The 23,160-nt window shown below is 44.3% G+C and overlaps 1 protein-coding gene across 1 annotated transcript in view; it reads right to left on the bottom strand.

Moving 5' to 3' along the window:
* The window catches only part of NFKB2 (nuclear factor kappa B subunit 2), a 201,013-nt gene that overhangs the window by 5,519 nt on the left and 172,334 nt on the right, over positions 1 to 23,160 (bottom strand). Inside the window, exons 20-22 of the mRNA XM_069240340.1 lie at positions 12,112 to 12,181; positions 10,475 to 10,647; positions 10,267 to 10,378 (exon numbers count right to left, since the gene is read on the bottom strand). Coding sequence (XP_069096441.1) covers positions 10,267 to 10,378; positions 10,475 to 10,647; positions 12,112 to 12,181 — 355 coding nt within the window. The remainder of the gene's footprint in view (positions 1 to 10,266; positions 10,379 to 10,474; positions 10,648 to 12,111; positions 12,182 to 23,160) is intronic.

Below are 23,160 nucleotides of genomic sequence, written 5' to 3'. Positions count from 1 at the left end.
TGAAGATGGATTAAAAGGGCAGCCAAAGGCTCTTCGCTTACTAAATGCCCTGCTTGCTAGCAGAAGCTGCTGAAGATTGTGAATCAGCCTGTCTTGGTCTACCGTGAACCATCTAATTCGTTTGATGGGTTCTAAATTCTCTTGGCTGCCAATAAGGAGCTGCAGTGGGCGACGAATGTCCGGAGAATCCCAATCATATTTTAGCCGGCGTGATCGCTGACCACAGAAGAAAAAAATACACAAATGTATTTATTAAATGTAAGTGGGCTATTAATATCCCTATGTAGTCAAAGGTGGCCATCCTTTAGGGAAAAAATGGGTATAAGCCTCTGAGAAGTCAGTCTTAAATCTGTCATTAAGCAAGCAAAGCCGAATATCCTTCATAACAGTGTTCATTTTTGACTGTGCCTATAAAGACTTCGGAATTGCAGGTGGGGTGAGTGATATTTCAGTTTTAATTGCCATAGTTATTCCAGATAGTACTGGCCCCCATATATATTAGACTGTTGCTGAAGTCACCCATAATTAGCCATATAGCTTTTGAGTGATTCATTTTTAACTCTCAGAGTCAGCAGCAAGCGGACCAGTGTCTAAGATCTTTTGACTTTTGTTGGATGCAAATAAATTCTACCAATGACCAAAGATACTGGGCTATCATTATTAGACTGGTTTACCAAATTTTATTTGAAAATTATCTAGTTGCCTTTCCCCACAGCCACTGTGGTGGCTACCATTGAAAGCTTGTTTTTCACAAACTGAAAAGCCACCAGAGGCAGATCCAGCCAACTTCAATTGAATGGCAGGGGATTCATATACCTTATAACCAGACCAGGGAGATGAATCAAGCGTCCAAGTTTCTTGTAAGGATATGATGTCCATTGTTCTCAAATTTACTATTGTCTATTGTTTCCCCATCTACAGCAGACAATCATCGAATGTTCTGCCACAAAATGACTGGCCCTGCTATGGCTGGCTAATTTCTTTTGGGAGGTAGCTACTTACTTTAACACCTAAACTTCCTCCACTGTGGGTGAAAGTTCTTGGTGAGAAAAGAGTCACAAATATGGTGCTGAGGTTGGACTTTCCTTAAATCGTTTAAGCTTCAAATTATACTTCTGTCCAAACAATCAAGAGCAGTGGTTCCCAACCTGTGGTCTTGGGAACCCATGGTGGTCTGCAAAACCTACTCAGGGGGTCTGCAACTGCTTAGAAAATTAAAATTAATAGATTAATAAAGGATATACAAATTAAAAAAGCAAAATGTAAATCTGAACATTTTAAAATGTTCTATAAATGAGAAGGAATTTAAAAATGGAGGCTAAAAATTAAGTTGGTGTCGTCATTTCAATTTCTGGAAGCAGTGTATCTGCAAACATAATGTTGGATATACGACTAGTGGCTCCATTTGAATTTTGAAAAAGGTCCAACCTTCACAATTTTTTTTTGATTTTTTTATATATTTGTTTGTGAATTAAATAAATGGCTAAATATTTTGTGTATGTTAGGAAAATGATTGTTTTTGTATTTTTTAGTATTGTTTTGCGGTTTAAATCATAGAAAATACTTAGGTTGAGACCTCCTACTTCAAGTAATGACTCAGTGATGGTCCCTGGATTCCAACAGTGATTCACTGGGGGTCCTTGGGTTCCAGTAATGATTAAGTGGGGTTCACATGATGATGAAATTAAATTTATAGAGTGCATGCATACTGCAAAAGGTGTCCCAGCGTTAATTGCAAGATGTTCTCAGAATCGCTGATCATCCTGTTAAGCTTGTTGGAAGAGATAGTTTTTTTATTTTTTCTTCAAGATGGATAGCTCAGTTGTGGTTCGAAGTTCCAGGGTAGGTTTATACCAGGCAACCGGCTCAAGGTAAGAGAAGCATCTGCCTCTGGTCCTGGCACAGCAGATTTTGGGGATTCTGGCTAAATGACCAAAGGCTGACGATAAATTCATTTTTGGTTGGGGGTTGGGAGGAGGCATAGTCACAAATCCTCCTCCTCAGTGTAACCCACTCCTTTATCACGTAGTGCTTGATGAAGCAGGACCAGAGTTTAAAAAGAAACCTCTTTTTAATAGGAAACCAATGAAGCGCATTTAGATGGAGGGTCATATGGGTTCTTGTGGAAAGGTTAAGAAGAATGCGAGCTGCCTCATTCTGCACCACTTGAACTCTATTAAGAAGGTATTCTGGAAGACCCAAGTACAGTGTGGTTCCATCATCAAATCTAGAAGTTACCAATGCTTGAATCCCTGTTTTCTTGGCTTCTAAAGGCAGAAGAGGTAAAAGTGTTTTCAAGGAGTGTAGCAGCCTGTAACAGGAGCCAACCGGTGAATTTGTGGTTGGTAGGTAAGGGCAGTGTCAATTATGATTCCTAGATTATTTACTGCGCTCTGTTGAGGGCCAGGGATGGAAGAGTCCTTCGGCCAAAAGGTCCTCCAAAAATCTGGAGAAGTGGAGATAAAAAAACACAATCTCAGTTTTGTCAGGATTACATTTTAATTGGGGCACTCCAACTGCCAACTCATGGATTGGAGAAGAAAACAGAGGTGTCCAAATCATTCAAGAAGGAAGTCAGCCACTTTAGGGCTGGGCCACCACTCCCAATGGACTGTAGATGAGCCAGCAGCCTCTCATGGGGAATAGTGTCAAAGGCCCCCGATAAACCCAACAAAATCAGGACGGCCTTTCCCCCTTTATCAAGAGTGGCCTTAATGTGCTCGACAACCTCTAACAGGTCTCTCTCCGTACTGCAGTTAGTTCTGAATCCTGACTGACTCTGGTGCAGGAGATTATTACTTTCCAAGTATCCTGAGATTTGGGAGTTTACAAATTTTTCTAAAACTTTCGAAAAACCAGGGAGAATAGAGATAGGCCTATAATTTGCCAGGGATTGAGGATCAGCCATTGGCTTTTTGAGCAAAGGCAGAATTTTGGCACGTTTCCATTGAACCGGAACCGTTCCAGAAGACAATGACATATTCAAAACTCTATTTGCACTGGGGTTAATAGCATGAGTCACTTTAACGTGCGTACTGGGAGGGTATTGGACAGATGAGGACCCTGATTTGAGGCACTTGATGGCCGCCAATGATTCTGCCATTGAAATTGGGAAGTTAGAAAGAATAGGTGTCTCAGGAGTGGACTTGCTAGAATATACAACCTCAAGGGGAATATCGGCAGCCTGTGAGTCAATAAGCAGGCTTGCTTGGATAGTAGTAATTTTGTCAAGATAATTCAAGACCAGCAGGTCACACCTTTCAGTTGTGGATTATTGGCCCCTGAAAGCAGCGTCAGGATTCATTAACATTCTTATAATTCTAAAAATGTATTTTTATTTTTTTGCCGGACTCTTCAATCCTTGTCTCAAAGAATGCTTTTTTAGCTAAAAGGACCTGCGACTAATAGTCTTTTAATGCTAACTCATAGGTATATTTGTCATCTGTGTTATAACTTATTCGCCATTTCCTCGAGACATTTTTTTTTTAAACAGCTCCAACGTTTTCATTAAACTAAGGGGCTGACTGTTTAGTTGTGAGGGATCTGCGTGTGGCAGCAGGAGCCAAGTCAATAATGGTGTTAAGAATCCAGTCCATGCACTCAACATCCAATTCAAGATCCCCAGACAGAGAAGTGGGATCAGCTTCCAAGGAGTGGCACAGGTCTGCCGGAAGAATTTTGTGGTAGGCTCTTGACATGATTCAGGTTTCCTCTGAGGAAAGCTGGTTATGTTTAGATTTTAGCCATTAAAACTTAGTTAGATGGTGATCTGAACATACTAATGGTAAGGGCTCGGACGATTCGGTCTTCACATTGGAAAATACCTGGTCTAGGATATGACCGGCATGGTGAGTTGTTTAAAACTCCTATTGGGCAAGACCAAGGGAAGACATGATATCTATAAGAGTGGCTACATCGGAGTCTAATGGTTTATCTATGTGGAGGTTAAATTCACCTAATGCTAACATATGTGCATATTTGAGAGCCCAGGGGCCAAGATACTCCTCAGAGATCTAAAAAAGGGGCTAGCATGACCTGGAGGTCTATAAATCAAAGCCCCAGCAATAGACTGCTGGGAAGACTGAGTGCAGCGAAACCCTAAACCTTCAGCCAATTCCAATTTCTCCAGAGGGATAAGCACACAATCAAATTTGGTTTTTTTCATATCACAGCCCCTGCCTGCCCCCACCTCTGCCTTTTAGACGATCTTAACTAAGGATTTTGAATCCCAAAGCAATGGCAGTGGATTTGAGAATTCTGTAAGCCATGTGTCTGTGAGAAACAGAATGTCTGGCTTTACTTAATCTAGGAACTCAGAAATGTGAATTTCATTCTTTTGCAAAGAGTGGACATTCAATAATGCAGACGTGAATTCTGCTGTGGCTGGACTAATTGTTTGGGTGTTAGCTGTAAACTTACTCTTTGATAAAAGTTTAGGAATCCAATGAGACTGAACAGGAAAAATCCGCTTTTAGTAAGTTAGGTGGGAAGTAGGGCACACAGGCCGACAAAAGGGCTAGGCTGCGCAGAAAAAAAGGCTATCATAGGTAACACAAGGCCTACCTTCTGGCCTGAAGCTGGCATAGTGGCTGGAGCTGGCCGCTTTAGGGTGAAGACAGGCTTGCCTATTGCTCACCAGCAGCACGCCTGATGCGTGTATCTGCTGCGCAACTACACAGCACCTCTCCTTAAGTACATGTGGCCAGAACAGAGTGTGCACTGCCCAAGATGGCACCTCTCAATTTGCCAAAGGAGTAAAAATTCCCAAAAAACAAATGGTTTGCCCTCAATTAATTTTATGTGCTCCCACCCAACTTGCAAGTCCAAACAACAATTTCAAGTTCTACTGTGCAAACTAGCAAATGTGCCATGAGTTTAAAAACAGAAATTCATACACACTTAAAAACAGATAGCAATTGTGCAAAAGAGCAAGGGAGACCCTACGGAGTCCATGCAGCACCTCTCCGTAAGTACATGTGGCCAAACACTAGAACACGCACTGCCCAAGATGAGTCACTTAATATCCCAAAAAAGTAAAAAATGGCAGAAAAACGATCAGTTTGCCCACCAATGCATTTTTAGCTGACTCTCAGAAGTCAAAAGGTTGAGACCACTGATCTAGAGCCACCAAAGGGCATGTCCATAATGGACGCTTGGACATCTACTGAGAATCTGGTTTATCACATGCATGCAGGCCTTCTAAGCACTACAATCGTGCCAATCACTTAGACAAAGATTATCGTGTCAAAGCCAGGAAGGAAGACATACTTCTCTGCGTCCTGGCCTTTATGTATTGTTTGAGCAAGCAAGGCCATAAGTCTTCTGTGTTTCGCTGTCAATAGCCATGACCCACAAAGCATGGGTATACCTGCAGAGAAGACACATTAGGTCTTTATCTAGAGGATTGGTTGAAAACGCATTCCAAGTGACTTTATTGTACACCTGTACCACTAGATTTTCAGGCATCAGATGTGCTGTCAAAAAATTAAAACAAAACAGGATCACTGATGGACAGGTTTATGTCGCCTGACCACAGACTGATGGAACAGGTGACCTAGACACAGATTAGATGGTAGAAGAGACTCAGAAGAAGTAGGACCTAGTTGAAGGATCTTATTTAACAAGTTTGCCTTAGTTCAACAGTGCTATCTGTAGGTCTAGCACTTTTGGTGCCCTTCGCACAACCACTTCAAAAGAGACACTTTCTTTTGCTGATGGTTCAGGAGACAAATTCAGCCCAGTCTGTGATGATGTGTCTAGCCCACTGGAATTTTTTTTAAGTTCAGATACAGCCAGTCATTGGTGTGTTCGCGGGTGGGATTGGAAACGGGGAGTTGGGACGGTGAATGGTTGTCCACCTTTACAGCTTAATTATTGTGGGGAACATTTTCCACATCATGAACCACATTGGTATTGGATCTAAATAAGGTCTCTAGCCTCTGATAGGACTGATTAAGTCAGGGGCAGAGGGTTACAGTCTGGCTGCAAACTACCTGGTTGTGCTTTTGTAATCTCGTAATCTGGCATAAGCCTGGAGTGAGCTGACAATAGCTTGGGGCTGGCACAGCAGTTGAGATCAGCACTGGAGAGACTGATGTGGATGCAGATAACAGGGGGAGGGGGGGGGAAATAGTGTGAACCAACGTTAATATGGACCCAGGACCAGGTCCCATGGTGTCTGTTTAAGCAGATAGGTGGTCCACTGGAGGTAGACCAATTGAAGCCCCTCGTTGCTGCATGGGGTCTCAATGTTTGCCAGTGGAAGCCAGAAGTGTCTGAAGGAGCTATAGCATGGCCTACCGGACGGCCTTTATTTCCTACTGGGTCTACGATACCCTGGGAAATTCTGGGCACAAGGACCAGTACCTGGATCGAATCTGAGTCAGAAGACGCTTGTGTTGTGATCTTTCAATGGATTCCCTTGTGCCTTCCATTTGAAGTCTAGAGTGGGATGAGGTTGAATCCTACTTAGTATCCATTTGTGTGCTTATGGTATGATTTTGACTTACCGGAAGACCTCAAGCAGGAAAGTGGCTTCACTTGAACAGGCGGCTTGAATGAATCACGAGTAACCGCGTGAACTGGAGTGGAAGTAAGATTTATATTCCAACTGCAACCTCTTCCTACGTTTGGGCAAGTAAAATTTGATTGCACACTCCTGTAACACCCGTAGGTGCATGGGGGCACATTAACTGTGCAACTTGAAAGTCATGACTGGAGTGCTAGCATGAAATGCCCTTGTCAAGCGGGTCCCTAACTGATATCTTCTTTCTTCTGTTATGATGAGGCTTTACTCCTGTAATTTTGGGGAACACATCATCACTGGCATATTGTCTGGGGTAAATTTTGAAGTCGTCAGAAGACCGCCAAACTTCGGAGTGTCGCTCTATAGCTGCCTTGAGGGCAGCAAAAATGAAAGGAATTGCAGCTAGTGTGCAGGAGAGGCACTTATTGGTGGCTCTGCTCTGCCTTTTCCCGGACGATACAGAATCACAGCGCTGGGCCACCTTCTTGCACGCTGTAGCATGGCTTTAAAGTTCTCTGGATCCAGGCTGGCATACAGCGATATTCCAAAGGTGAGGAATCTTCAGTAAGTAGAATCCACTAGAAAAACAAACTTGTAGATCATGCCCACTAACAGCGAAGGGACGCAACTCAATGTCCTCATTGGCATACCGTAAGGTGAACTTGTTTTCAGAAATGTTGTTGAAAACCAGCTAGTGAACCAACCAGGAAGCTGCCAGCACTTTTTATTTTTCATGTCTTGGATTCATTGCTATTTGTACTAATGAAGTTTAAACCTTTCGACATAGAACTACTATACAAAAGTCAGAGTGTGGGATAATTTAGATTCAGAAGGTGGAGAAACTTAGATTTGAGACTGAAGACTGTTGCAAAGGAGGACATCTAGACTTTTTGTTACATGGCATGAGGCAGTCTAGTAATGTGGCTTCTTCTGCTGTGTTGGCTTCCAAGATGATTAACTATTCTGTCAGGAGGCTGTGTCTGGTCGTTGTTATTGGTTTATTGTTATTATGAATTTGCAAAAGTGTAGTGAACAATCTGTGGTCCTGCAGGAGCAACTATTGGACGTTCTTCAGTGTGAAAGTGATATTGTGTAATTTAGTCCTTTGATGAATAGATCAGCAACATACAGGCTATTCAATGAAGTATCAACAGTGAGCAGGATTCTGTAACAATTTAGTAACAAAATAACAAGGCTTGTCAGGTGGTACTTATGTCTGCTATGGATTGGTAGTGTTTGTAGTCAGTAGTCAGCTGTCTAAGCATTGTTCACAATGAGGGCTTTGCAGGAGAGATTACTGTTCATAATGAAAATGAGCGACTGCAGAAAGTTGCTGCATAAATCCACTCAGGGCCTTGTTGTGGAACTACCCCTGAAGGTGGAATTACCTACAGCTATTAGAGATATGTCTAAATTCAGTTTTTCTCTAGTTCAGTTTCAGATGGGCTTCAAGCTTTTAGAAGCATGATTATGTACTGAACTTGACATAAGTCCTTGTTAACTGCGACTTTGAGGTAAAGTTGATTTTAATCCATGTGCTGGTGAATCCTGGCACTGAAAATGACAAACAGACCTCCAAGGGGATCCATATCCCAGGTTAAAATTACAAAGGCATGCAGCAGAACTCTGAACGGTACAAACTAGGATGGAGGGAAGAGAATTATACTCTGGTGTAGACTGCAAATTGCATACATGTTGACAAAATACCAATGGCCAATTGTGTCTAAAGCATCAGATAGCACCTATAAGACTGAGGCGGGAGTGTTCAATGCCTGTAATGTTAAGAGGATTATCCACAACTTTGATGATCATTGCTATATCTTGGTCTGAAGGTACCCCAGTAGCCACATAGGAGTCAGTTGGTGGTAGTTGATTTGTCCCTACAAAGGATGGTGGCTACTTTCTCTGTTATCTTCCTGAGAAATAGCACACATGGTAATAGCTTGTGTGAGTGCTTTAGAGGACAAGCCTTGAGCAAGGAAAACGTTTATCATGTGGAGGATGGGTGTGAGTGCTTCTATGGCAGGATGCTTTGCAATTATGGTTGGGAAGATGCGATCTTTGTATGAGCTGGACTTTGAAGTCAGTTAGGATATTATTAAGGTTTGGAAGTGGCTTAAAGGTAGTCCACTTGAGCGTGCTGCCTAATGGGATGAAAGGAAAGCTACTGGCTTGACTGATGTTGTGATGTGGATCCCGACCTAATTATTATTTTTTTTTTTACAGTGAATAACTAGTTAGCAGTGTTGCATTTGTTGGATAGGTGGCATTGATGACTAGAGAAGTGGAATGATACAGTTTGTGACTACTTGGAATAGGACTCTGGTTTCCATTGGAGGTTTCTAGGATAGTTCATTTGTAATGCTCAGCTTTTGATATGGTCACGAGGTTTAAGCTCATGGATATGTTAGATTTTTCCAATTTATGAGGCTTCCTAAAGTGAAGTTTTGCATCATGTTTACTTGTTTCTTGATGAATCGTTGCATGTTAGTAAGATGTTAAGTGTGTACAAGGGTGCTGGCTTCAGTTTGGCCATTGTTTCAACACTATCAACGATTTCTAGCAGAATTCAATGAGAAACCTGACACACACTGCGGTGGGGACTGGACTGACATCAGGGTGATTAATTGCTGAATATGCTAATCTGAAAGTACTTGATGGAATACCACTGCTCCAGGAGATAATAGGGTTACATTGTGGATGGCAGGTGTGTGCCAAAGAAGCATTTAGGTAACAGAATTTCTGTGTGGCAAAGAAATCTAAGAGTATGTCTTCCGTTTGTATGATGGAAGAACATCCTGGGAGCTTCTGGTTCCAAAAAAATATACGGTTGGAGTGGTGATGCATGCAACTGTGATGAGTTCAATGATTTATCTGAAAATGTGTTGGTTACGGATACGCTGCGCAAAAGGTGGAAGGCAACCACCTGGGAAGAATTATGGGCGAAATCAGTGGTGAGGAGCTCTAACCAGTCAAGGGTAGATGGTTTCTTGGACAGTGCATAGTAAGAGAAAACCGCAGCCTGTGGAGTGAAGGTGTTTGAGATCTAAGATGTGTATCCGGACAGAAATTAGCCAAGTCTCTATGATAATAGTACTTACCCATGTGTACAGTGATGTGGTCTGCAGTTTAAATGCCATGATGTATTGCAGAGCAAGTGAGAAGGGGTTGGGTGTCTACGTGACAACTGTACTGAGAACAGTGTTATGTGACAGTGGCTGTTACACATTGTGACTTACAGTGAAAAAGATGTTGGCCCTTGTCTAAGGATGAAGCAAGTGTTATCCTAATCTCTGGTCGCCCTCCAGACACATAAGGATGTCCTGGGAACCTGCTTTAAAGAAGAGGGGTAATGGGATGTGACAAACATGCAGAGGTATTTCAGATCTAAGACTGCCACAGATATTGTCATATTTGCACTTAAGTCCTACTAAGACTATTTTCTTTTAATATGGATGCAGCATGGAATGCTCAACTGCAGATGAAAGAGCAGTACACTGGGTAGTAGCAGTGTGTTTTTGGAGTATGGTCAAGGAATTGGTTCCTTTAGTTGGTAGGCAAAACATATTTCACACACCCAGTCAAAGATCGCAGACAAATTCATCATTAATTATAATATAATAACAAATTAAACTAGATAACTTAAAAACCTTTGCTATATATGTATTAAAAATCTTCTTGAAATATCTAAAAACAAGTTGGTCACCCCTGCGGATATCTTTGCAAATGTTTGAAATTACCTGAATTTTGCTGATATTTAGGACTGGAGGACTTTCCAAGAAGCTGCACTCCCTCTTTTAAACCCATGGCTTCCAAGGCATTGATTAATCCATCAAGTCCTCCGCCAATAAGCTGAAATAATAAAGGAAGGGTTGCAGTTAGAATAAATTGAAGAGAATGAACAGCTAAACTAACAGTAAGACTAAGAGTAGAGAAAATAGGACTGACTTCATAACTGTGTAGCAGACTTCCGCTGGGAGATGAAGAATTTTTGTAGGTTTCCACCAAGCTTTGAAGTTGTAGCCTTTTTGCAAGTTCTGTCCAGTCTGACCCACTCTGTCCTCTGTTCAGTAACTCCTCTAAGCGATGTCTTGCATCCTCTTCCAAGGAAAGTATGCTACCTGAATTCAAAGTAGTATAGATTAATTATGATGCGTTCAAATGAAAATGTCTATATTGATGACACAGCTCCAATTGCTGCAGTACGAATTAAATCTGAATATACCCCCTCTTTGGAACAAATATACAGGTAGTATTCCAGAACCAACCACAAGAATCTGGCAAATTATCTATAGAATTAACATCAGCGATGTTACTACTGAAATCAACCACCAATAAACCACTGCTACAACCTAACCTATTTAAAACATAAAGATCACTACCCACATCTTCAACTAACCACAACTGATGACAACCTGTAGAACCAACCATACTTACAAGCTGAACTACCTCTAGAACTAATCACAGTGCACGCCAAAACACCTTTGTAATTATATCAAATAAGCAAACTGCATCTAGAACCATTTATAGCTAACAAGAAAAAAACTCCAAGATTAACCATAGCCAAGAGCACAATCATCCACCTCCACCCTCAAGGAGTAGCCAAGCAGTTTCTAGAACAATAAATAAAAAGTAGCTAATTCGCCTGTAGGACAAATCACAGCATGTGTTTAATCACAACCATTGACCGCTCCAAAAATCTAACAGTCAAGCAGCAATCTCCCAAACTGGTAGCAGCAAAGAAATGAATTGCAATGGGAATTTTCATTAATCCTACACTCTACAACAAGATCATATCAATGAACACTGCAGGGAACACAAATGATCGATTTAAATTGTTACATTATGTGTCCCACACCATTCGGAAAATCACAACTGTCCGCTTTCTAACAGAACCATTCCAGGGATTGGATTTGTACAAATAAAGAAATTATCTCTTGAAAACAGTTTAGCAGCATCAACTTAAGAACTTTCATTTTAGGACACTAAAAGATGTATCCAGGCTTGAATGACACAGGAGGATTCGAACTTAATGTCTTCAAGTATTAAGCTAGGCAGTTGTCTAGACCCCAATAACAAATTTTACAGGTACATGAGCCCAACCCGAGGACAGTATGAGAAAACTACTTAAAACAATCAATCAACCCAAAGGCATGAAAATAGAGCAGTAATATAATATTGCATTCGCAGGCCTTCTAATCAAGGCTTGGTGTCCAGGCAAACTGTTTAAATAAGTGTAAGACCTCAAGCAGAGCCAATCAGCCAACCACATCAGGATAAGGAAGAGAACACCATGAAACTATGGAAAAGCTGAACAGTGCAGGCGAACATACACCACTTTATATGAGCACGCCCTGCATCAAATACATGTAACGTAGTCTCCAAATGAATCTGCAAGGTTTAACAGAACTGTCTCTCAGGAATATACAGCATTTTCCAAGAAAGCCAAGATATACACGATATAAAAACATGAGAAAAACAAATGAGGATAATTAGGCTAACTGTTAATGATTTTACCATGGGAAATACAAGATAAAATAATTAGCAGGGTGAAAACGAAGCGGGATTGGGAAGGCAATTATTACCTTGCCTGGACCCCGGCGTCCTAGTCATCTCTGTATCCTTTTGTGAGGGGCTCAGGAGGATCTCTCTTACCTGGGAAAGTAAAAAAGATGTGTACATTAAAGACAACACTGCATATTTATACTCCGGTACAACCTAGAGTTCACAAGTCTGATTTCTTACAGGGCTAACTAAACAGGAACCCTGTTCAACAGAGTTGATTTATATGAACTGCAGATATTTCCACTACTTTAAAAGGGAAGGAAAAAGCAGTAAGAACCACTACACTAAAATAAGTTATCATTAAAGATGTAAGGAGCAGAGGGACTGGACATTAGAACTATTTTGGTAAATAGAAAACCTGTATGCACCTACAAATTATTTTATTCTATCTTCACAAATTTTGAGTTGATTTGCCTTTTTGGATTCTAATAATGTATCTAGCTGATGAGTCAGGGTCAAGAACAATCCCTCATCTCTAAGCAAGCACCTCGTCACTGGTGCATGCTTTATCAAAAATACAACTGATTCAACCTATTCAATTTTTTATATGTTATTAATTACTGCTCAAGGATGTTACCCATCCTTTGTGCCAGGTGAGCCCTAAAACAAACGTGATGAGAATTGCTACGTTATTTACCCTGTAAGCATAAGTTTATAGCGTGTACTGTTCTAGATTCACATGCTCAGTACACTCCTGCCATCTAGTGTTGGCTCGGATGTTTTCAGGATATGTTTCCTCGAATAAATCTTTCAAGTCACAAGATATGGTGCGACTCCTCCCTTAACTGGCAACTCATACGGGCATCGACTCCGCAGTGGGTTAGAGTAAGTATTTAGTCATTACAATATGGTGACCACATATATAAGTTATATAGTTAGTAAATGGTAAGGACATCCGTAGCAATCAATGGTTCATTAGAGGTGGATGGGTGCTTGTGAATCTATAGCAATACATGCTACAAACACATACTTTCAAGGTAAAATCCTTCCGTAGCATGTGTGCTCTGCATAGACTGGAAAGCAGTACTACATTAAAGCTGTGGTCAGTCCGTGGATGATGCATATGTCTGGAACAAGGTTTTTAAACCTGTTTCGCCTACGTTAAGTACTTAACAGCCCAGTGCATTCACACAGTAGTGCTTTGCTAAAGTATTTACGGTTGACCATGTAGTTGCTTTGCAAATGTCAGTTGTGGGACTTTTTCCTAAGAAAGCTATTGTTGCCCCATTCTTGTATGTGGAGTGAGCTGTCAGAGGAGTAGGCAGCGCTCTTTAGGCTTTGAGGTAGCAGACCTGCATACATTTAATGATCCGCCTAGATATGCCAGCTTTTGAAACTGGGTGTACTTTACAATGTTTAGCAAAGGTGACAAACTATTGAGTTTTACTGAAACGCTTGAGACTGTCAAAATAGTACAGTATATTAGGGCTCTTTTTATATTGAGGGTGTGAAGGGCACTTTCAGTTACTGAGTGTGGCTGAGGGAAAATACTGGTAGCTCAATTGTTTGACTGAGATTAAAAGGAGAAACGACTTTGGGGAGAAATTTAGGATTGCTGGTGAGGACAATCCTGTTCACATGTACCAGGGCGAGAGGTTCTTGTAAAGTAAGGACCTGTAGCTCACTTAAGCGCATTAATGAGATGATAGCAACAAGGAAACTACCTTCCTGGAGATGAACTGCCCAGGGCAGGAATGCAGTGGCTCGACTGAAAACCCAGGATTCCTGCAAGGACTACATTTTGGATCCTGAGAGGGGCAGGTGGAGCTTGGGGTAAGATAACCAGTTTAAAGCCTTCATTGAAGGCTTTAATAAGATGAATTCTAAAGTGCAAAGGTGTCTATTTTGGCCATAAGGGGTGGGTGAAAAGAAGCAGATGATAAACCTGATTTTAGTATGTGAAGTAAGTAACATGCGATGTCCCGGACCACTGGTTAAAGGGGGTCCAACTCTTGTAATTTAAATAGAGGTCAAATTGTTTCCACTCTGTGGTACAGCGGGCACCAGTAGTGGGCATCTTTGAGGATGGTTATGCATTCCTGTGGTAGACTTAAATAACCAAACTCTAACTTAAGTGCCAAATTGCTAGATTGAGTTTCTTTGGGTCTGGGTGCCGGATTTTGCCCTGCTTCTGAGTGAATAGGCCCAGCATACTGGGAGTATCTTGTGCGGAGTGAGCAACATCTTGAGTAGGGCTCAGAACCATGTTTACCTGACACACATGGGAGCTAGCAGGGTGGGGGTAAGTTATGTTTGCTGTAGCTTCCTTAAAAGCATAAGCCGCTATCCCAGACCAGTTAATTCATAGTGAATTACACACTGACTGTGTGTGTGTGTGTGAGGAAACCGCTGGGTGAAGTGTTGGCCTTTTGCGTTCTGTGGGAATCTCCAACATCGGAAGTAACGTGAAAACTTGTGGGTGTAGTTCACAGTCATGGACTTGTTGATGAATCCTGCTGAGAAGGTCTGCAAATCGCTGGCCACTCCTGGTAAGTACTGGGCAAGGGGTGAATGTACTGGTGCATCCCCAAATGCCAAATCTTCTGCCCCAGTACTGAGAGCTGTGGCAAATGAGTTCTGCCCTTTTTTCTGCCGACAGAACATGGCAGTCATATTATTATGAGTACTTTCCCTGAATATTCTAAAAAAGGCTCTGGGGGGCCCCAGTACGGCAAGAAGTTCCAGGTAAATGATGTGGAATGTTTGATGGTGTGGTGACCAGACCCTAAAAAGGTCATGCTGTGGCGTTGCATCCTGCTTCCCTCCCACCAAAAAAACAAAAAACGAGCGATGCATCTGTGGTGACAGTCACTTAAGAAATGGGGTCTATAAAGAGCCTGTCCTGCAAGAGACTGTTGCTGTTCAACTACTGGAGAGAGCGACTAGTGCTGGCCCTTAGCAACACTAGATCCAGTAGATCACCCTCTGCTTCTGATCACTGTGCTGAGAGGAGAGGCATTCCTGCAACAGCTGCATGTGCGATATGGCATGGGGCAGTATACCAGTGCAGGAAGTCATCAACCCTTAGAGGCAGATCACGGTTATGAAGGAAGACGACATGGCTGAAAAAGAGCAGTAGCTACTGGAAAGCTAGTTGTCGCTCGTGGTTGGGATATGCCAAGCCAATGAGGACACTGAGGACTGATCCGGACACTGGACAAGGCGAGGGGCAAGATGGCGGCCGCATGAAGACAGTTGACTAGTCCTCCTCCCATATAATGCTGTGGGTAGAGCTGACATATCTGACGCTGTAGTAGAGGCGATTAAGAAAGCTGGGAATGACAAGCTTAAAGATACACAACCCAAGGCATTCCACCAAGGAGCTATTCACATTCGGACACAGACTATACACCTTGTTAGGAAAAGATAAATTACCTGTGCTTAAGTCCAGAGGCTACTCCCAGGATTTGTTACAACTAGACATTGAGGTAGGGGAGCATTTTTTCTTTACGAGATCAGTCAGACTCAGTGGATGAGGACAATGGATTTCTGGGGGAGATCACTGGGGAGTGTTTTGAGTGATTTGAGCAACCCAGATGGAAGGTGCGCAACCTCAACCCCTGAAGTTTTTGCGGCTCCTGGGCCATAGGCTTCCCTAACGATTGAAAGATCAATCAGTATTTGCACAGTGCAGTCGTAGGGTCTCAAGGCACTATGGTGAGCATGCTGATCAGTCAAAGAGCCAGGTCTTGAGATCCTTCCTGAATTGCTTCGGTGATGCGGCCTGTCTGAGTTTGGGAGGGAGTGTTCCATGTCCGGGGTGCGAGATAGGAGAAGGATCTGCCTCCAGCTGTGCTTTTCTCGATTTTGGGGGTGGCGGCGAGGTGGGAGGATTGGAGTTGCCTGGCAGGGGAGTAGAAGTTTAGACAGTGGTTGAGATAGTTTGGTCCGAATCTGTGAAGTGCCTTATAGGTGTAAGTCAGTAGCTTGAAGGTGATGGGTTTGTCGAAAGGGAGCCAATGGAGGTCTCTGAGGTGGGTAGAAATGTTGTTGTGGCAGGGGATGTCCAGGCTGAGTCTGGCTGCTCCGTTCAGGATTCTCTGTAGTCTTTCTCGTAGCTTTTTTTGTGATGCCAGCATAGAGTGCATTGCTGTAGTCAGCAGGGCGTGGGTGACTGTCCTAGTCTCAGTGGAGAGCCATTTGAAGATCTTTTGAAGGAGCCGCAAGGCGTGAAAGCAGGCTGTAGAGACTAAGTTGACCTGACGGGTCATGGAAAGCATTGAGTCCAGGATGATGCCCAGGTTGCATGCATGGTCGGTGGGGGCGTTCCCCAGGGTGGCTGGCTTCCAGGAGTCATCCCAGGCGGAGGGGGTTGAGCAGAGTATGAGGATCTCTGTCTTGTCTGAGCTGAGCCTGAGACAACTGGCTTCTATCCAGGTGGTGATTGCTCTGATGCCATTGTGGAAATTTCCCTTGACTATTGATTGGTCGTTGGTCAGGGAGAGGATCAGCTGGATGTCGGCATAGAAGACTATGTTTAGTCTGACAATCTTAGCCAGCAGGGCCATGTAGATGTTGAAGAGGGTCAGGCTTAGCGAGGATCCCTGGGGTACTCCCCGCAGCATGTTTCATTGAGCGCTGAAGTGTACGATGGGAATCTGACACTCTGGGTTCTTTCGGTCAGAAAGGATCGGATCCATTCCAGTTCTTTTCTGTGAATGCCAGCGTTGTGCAGTCTGGTGCAGAGGGTGGAGTGGGAGACTGTATCAAATGTGGTGGAGAGGTTGAAGCGGAGGGGGAGGAGAGCGGGCGTGTCTCTGTTGTCCAGTATGGTGCAGGAGTTGTCTGTGGATGCAGTCAGTTGCTGCGAGGAGGGCTGTCTCGGTGCTGTGGTTGCTCCTGAATCTGGACTGTGAGGGTCCAGGATGTAGTTTGATTCCAGAAACTCAGTCAGTTGCATCTTGATGGCCTTTTCTGTTGCCTTGTTTTGGAAGGGGAGCGTGAGATGGGTCTCTAGTTTTTCATCTCCCTTAGGTCGGCAAATGGGTTTCTTCAGGAGCGGGTTGATCTCTGCGTGTTTCCAGTTAGATGGGAAGGTGGGGGTTTTGATGGAGTGGTTGAAAGTCTGGCAGAGCTCTGGTGCGATGGTGGCACTGGCCAGGATGAAGATGCAGTGTGGTCACAGGTCTGAGGGTGCCCATGAATGGATGGAGTTTATGAGTTTCTGGGTGTCTTCTGTAGAGATAGGAGTCCAGTGGTTCAGGGTGTTCGGTGTGTGGTCCTAAGTGATGCCGGTGGGCAGTGGGGGCAGGTTTTGGTTCGTGAAACCTTTGCATATGTCTTGGATTTTCCAGTGGAAATAGGTGTCGAGGTTGTTGCAGAGGTCTTGGGCAGGGGTGTCTGAGGTGTGATCCGGGGTTTGTGAATTCCTTGGCTATGGTGAATAGCTCCTTGTCATTGAGTGCTTTGGAGCGGATATGTTCTTGAATGGCGGCTTTCCTGGAGGTTCGGATGCGCTTGTGGTGCGTGAGGACAGTCTTGTAGGCTGTGCGATCTGCTGTTTATTTGCTGTTACTCCATTTTCGTTCCAGTCATCTGCACTTGCGCTTCGATTCTTGGGAGTTCTGTCGTGAACCAGTTTGTTTCCCTCCAGTGCTGGTTTCCGGTGGGTTTTCTGAGGGGGCTATGGTGTTGGTGCATTCTGTAGTCCAGTGGAATCGGTGGCGAGCAGAGTCGTTCATGTTTGTGGTATCCGGTGGGGGTTAGGGGGCGGGAGATGGCTGAGCGCATCAGTGAGCTAGGTTGCGGTGACTGCGTTCCATTTTCTACCTAGGGAGTGGGGGGAGGTGGGTGCGTGGTGGCATGCGGTGGTGTTCGCAAAGGTGAAGTGGACGCTTGGGTGGTAGGTCTAATGGTGGTAGGTCTAATGGTGTTCGGAAGTGTGTGAGATGGTAATGTTTCCAGCCAAAAAGGCGGGGACAAGGGTGTGACCTGCTGATTGGGTGGGGAGGTTGACTAGTTGCTTGAGACCGAGGATGGCGGAGGTGTTAGGGTCATTGCGGTTTTCAAGGAGGAAATTGAGATTGCAGAGTAGGATGTAGTCGGTGGAGGCGAGTGCTTGAGGGGCAATGAGGTCAGCAAAGGTTTTACTGAACTGGGCCCGTGGTCCGGGTGGTCTGTAGGTGTGTGTGGCACGAAGGGAGGTGTTCGGGTTAGTCTGAATTTGAAAGTGTACGTGTTCGGTGGTGGTTGGCTGGTGTCTTGATGGTGGTTGAGAGGTGGAAGGTGTTCCTGTAGACTATGGCGACGCCTCCTCCTGGTCGACTGATTACATCTTTGTGGATGATTTTGTAGCCGCCGGGAATGGCGGTGATAAAGTCCGGGGCTGAAGTGGGGGTGATCCAGATCTGTTAGGAAAGTGACGTCAGCGACGGTCGAGTGGAGGCGGTCCCAGACTTCTACTGCCCTTCTACTGCCTGTTTGGCAAGGGAGCAGGTTTTGAGGAGTAAGCACTTGAGGTGTTCGTCTGGGTTGTGAGCGGGGCAGTGTGCGTGCAGTGGCAGATGAGGGAACAGGAGCGGCAGGAGAGGGCCATGAGTGTTCCTTGGATCCGCTTGGTGGCATGCGGAGGTTCTCCAGGGTTGAGAGCGTGCAGAACACTGGTGTTGTGCCGGAGGGTAGTGTGGGAACCATGGTCCATGTTGCTGGGTGCGGTCCAGGCGCAGACGGGGCTGCCTCTGGCGTGCCAGCAGAGTGGCTGCGCAACAGCCACCATTAAGAACAGGGGAGGTCCAGTCAGGTGGATGGACGGGAAAGCACTTCGCAGGGAGGGGCGGGGCTGCAAGGGCAGCAGCGGCAGGGATGGAGTGCGGGGGAAGAAAAGGCGCAAAAAAAGGAGAAAAGGAGAAAAAGCGACTGGAAGAAAAAAAGATGACAGAAAGCAGACACACACAGACAGTACAGATGGCCAGTAGGCCACCAGGGATGTGGTGCAGAAAGGTGCCTGCAGGTGGAGGTGGGCCTCGAACTGAGAGTCAGGCAGGCTCTCAGGCCGATCAGCAGCAACAGGTGGAGCTGCGCAGAGGGGAGCGAGCAGACGCTGACCAGGAGGTCAGAGGAGTCACCCTCTCACTGCGCAGCAGCAGTGAGAAAGAAGAGGGCTCAACAGGAGGAAAAGGCCACAGCTGGTCTAGGGTCTGGTCTAAAATGGGACTACATTGCCATCCCTGGCCTTGAAGGTCACTTGACAAAAGAAAAGGGATCTGAGGTGTTCAATCATAGAGAGGGGGCTAAAACTGAGGTGATATACCAAAGTATCATGGCCCACCATGAGGAAACTCCGGCAGATAGCCGGAGGGCTCAACAAGCTAATAGGAAGCTGCAGGGGGCTATTCGTTAGGTGGCTAAAGGTCTCCCAAAGAATTACAGAGGTGGAGAATAGGGTTGTAGTCCTAGAGACTGAGGTTGACACCAACCGGCAAAGGACTGAGGCATTGAGATCTCACCTTACAGACACCCACTGGAAACCTGAAGAGTTTGTAAACACACTTAGGCGTAATAACCTGAGAGTGTTGAGGGTGGCAGAGGGAGTTGAGGGCGTTGACGTCCGAAAATATATAGTCGAACTGTTTAAAGGTGCTTTTCCAGAGCTGTCCCACTGTGACTTCGAGGTTCAAAGGGCTCATAAATTTCCTTTTAAACTTAAGGAACCGACACTCACAAAATGATGCAAACCAATGGCAATCATGGTATTCTGGCGCTGGCATTTAAGATAGATGATCCGGCCCTTTCAGCAGAAGGGGGCTCAGGTGTTCTTGCTGAGCCCGGCAACGTTGAAAGTGGTTGTGCATGATAGGGTGCATTTTTTCACTTAAGAAACTAAGGCAAAGGAGCCCCATGACAGTTTGACTGTAGGATGGCGTGGATGATAGGGTTTAAGAGATTGTGATTCTGGCAATATTTATAACTTTTGGATATATGCTTGGATTGTGGCAGTCATCAAGGAAGTTGCTAAATCCTGGGTTATGCTCTTTTTGGTATTAAATTGCTGAAGGCGGATTATTATTCTGAAGGAATTCGGAGGGGAGAGGGTTGGAACAGGCTGAGTTTTTGAGGATTTATGTTTGGGTAGTAATAAATAGTCTGGGGAAGGAAGGAGGACACTCTACCATCGACAGACCTGAGTGGTCCAAATACCCTTAGTGGCTGGGTGGGAGGTTGGGGCAGGGAGTGGGGGTTTGGGGTGGGAGACAAAGAAGAGGTGGTATGCAGGTGGGAAAGTGGTATGGGGGCAGACTGAAGGATCGTTTGAGCAGTGGACAAGGATGCTGGCTTTGATGTGCAGCAAATTATTAATGGAAACCTTGGGCTTTTGTATCTTTATGCTGGGGCAAGGCAACTTTGTTTTGCGATCTTGCAGCAGGGATCACGGATTATATTGGGCATGTCACAAATGCAGCGGTTTTCTAGAGGGATCTGGTATGGGAGTGAATACGGTGCGTATATATACTATTAACGTATGCAGCTTGAATGATAGAAGCAAGAGGGATCATGTGGCATGTGGCTTAAGGCAGATGAAGCCACATGTAGTTTGACGGAAAGAAACTCATGTTCCATGGGGCAAGAGGGGACTTTTTGCTGATCTTGTATTTATGCTTCTGGTCTGCACACGACAGGGGTCAATGACTTGGAGGTTGCTATTCTTGGCAAGAAGTTCAGCTGTACGGTAGATCTGCTGACAAACTCGGTAGGTGGGTCATTGTAGAGTGCCAGGTAGGAAGCAGGAGATTTACAGTGTGTTCAGTGCATGGCTCTATTCTTGATAAAGAGGATATAACTGATTGCTGGAATATAGAGCTGGCCAAATGGGCTACACCTCTGATTTTATGCTGGGACTTCAACTTACATTTGGAGGTAAAGAAAGCTCCACTGGAACTAAAGGTTTACTCGGGCAGGAAGCCCCTAGTTTGAAGGGCTCTTCAGCGGATGATTAAAGATCGTAGGCTTGTGGGTATTTGGGAAAGGTGTACTGCCACGGATCCTGGGGATATAATTGTTTTTCCAATCACAAAATAAACTGGTAAAGTTGGATTCTTTTTTTGCTTCTAGTGTACTTGGGGGTCAGGCCACAATTGAGAGATACCCAAGGGTACTCTCTAATCATAATCCACTGGTGCTAAAGGTTCCAATCAAAGGGTTGGGGAAGTAACGATCTAACTGGACTTTCGATTGGAAGCTTCTGCTAGAGTCAGAGTATTTGGTTCATATGTGTAAATGGCCAATTGGGTTTCTGGAGCTCAATCGGGGCCCTGTTACAGGAACCATGCTATGGGATGCTTTGAAGGACAGAATCAGAGGGAAAACATTAAGCTATGCCTTACATCAGCAAAAGTTAAGACATAATACGATCCAGGTGCTGTGTAAAGATCTTTCAGTACTGGAGGAATGACAGGCCCAAGAAAATGTTCAGGGCCACTGGATCGCTGATATACACAAAGGTTGCAGTTTTAAAGGCCAGAATCTTGCAACATTGCAACAAGGAGGTCGCTACTAAATGTTATAGCCATAAACTGGTTTGTTATGAGTTTGGGGAGAAGGGTGGGCGCCTGCTGGCGCGATGGATGAAGCAGAAGGAGGTTGGAAGAGGGAAAGTGTCTAAACAGGATGCCCAAGGGTGTAGATTTGATAACCCCAATGACATAGTAAGGATATTAAGGAACATTTATGCAAACCTTTATACAGACGATACCGCTGTTTCAAGATTGGTTATGACCAGGTTCTAAATGCAATAACCAGGCCTCAACTTAATTTGGAGAACTGTGCTCTGCTGGAAATGCCAATTTCTCTTGAGGAAATGGGAAAGGCGATAAAATCTTTACCTATAGGGGAAAAGCCACCGGGCCAGACAGTATACCCCTTGAGTTTTATAAGATCTTTTATAATGAAACCTGTCAGGATTTACATTCAGTGTTTTTGAAAGCCCAACGGGAACAGATCCCTTCCTCATGGGAGGAAACTAAGATAAAACCCACCTGGACCCATGATTATACAGACCAATGTCTTTAATAAATAGTGACGCAAAGATCAGTATGAAAATTTTGACAAATCGATTGAGTAGTCATTTCCTCTTTGGTGGCTCTCCGTCAGCATGGGTTTGTACCAGGCCGATGAACGGTGGATCATATGTATAGATTTTTATTTTATTTATAGAGCGCGTGGCTACAGTTAGGCTTCCACGTGCTGTGAATGTAAGCAGTGCTACAACTTGTTATGGAGTGCAGCATTTAGTCGGCGTATAACCATGTTTTGAGAAGTTTCCTGAATTTGAGTTCATGAGGTTTTAATCTTAATCCAATAGGCATTGTATTCCACAGTTTGTGGGATAAGTAGGATAAAGATCTTCTGACCCATCTGGCCGTTTCAATGCGTGGGACCTTCAGCAGACCAGTGTTGGTGGACCTTAATGTCATGTTGGGGGTATAAGGAATAAGAATATCCCTGATCCTCTCGGATCCCCTGTGACTGATTGCCCTGTGGGATAAGTACATTGTCTTAAATGTTATTTTCTCCACTGGGAGCCCGCTCAGGGAGACCAGGTCCTTTTTGGCTGATGAGTGTAGGTAGCTTGAAGATTGTCCTGGCTCTAGCATTTTGGACCACTTGTATTTTGGGCTCATCTAAAACAGTCCTACAGAGACTCCAAGTGCAACAAAATTGATGCTTGGACCACAATTCTTCTGGATAGTGTAGGTAGTAGTTCCAGACTTTTCCGCAGTGTTCTCAACTAAGTGAAGCATGTACAGTATGTAGAATGGTTATCTCCTTATTTGACATTGCTGAGGTCAGCGTTAACAGAAATGGGGTTAGTATTATTAGATGAACAGAAGGCACTGCATCTGTTTACGTGGAGGTATTTATGGGCAGTCTTGGACAGATAGGGTCCTGGGTATATCAACGCTATGAATGTCCGGTATCAAACCCCTACTGCGAGATTACAGATTATAGGACTTGATTCTGAAAACATTTTGATTACTAGAGGGACATGTCAAGGCTGTTTCTGCTCACCTTTGTTATTTGCCCTCTATATTCACCAGTTTATTGCACTTTTTAGAGGTGCATTCTCAGATTAG

The sequence above is a fragment of the Pleurodeles waltl genome, chromosome 6, assembly GCF_031143425.1.
Source record: "Pleurodeles waltl isolate 20211129_DDA chromosome 6, aPleWal1.hap1.20221129, whole genome shotgun sequence".
In the NCBI taxonomy this organism is placed as follows: domain Eukaryota; kingdom Metazoa; phylum Chordata; class Amphibia; order Caudata; family Salamandridae; genus Pleurodeles; species Pleurodeles waltl.
Note: the sequence above shows the minus strand (reverse complement) of the source record. Positions and strands in the feature narration are given on the sequence as shown.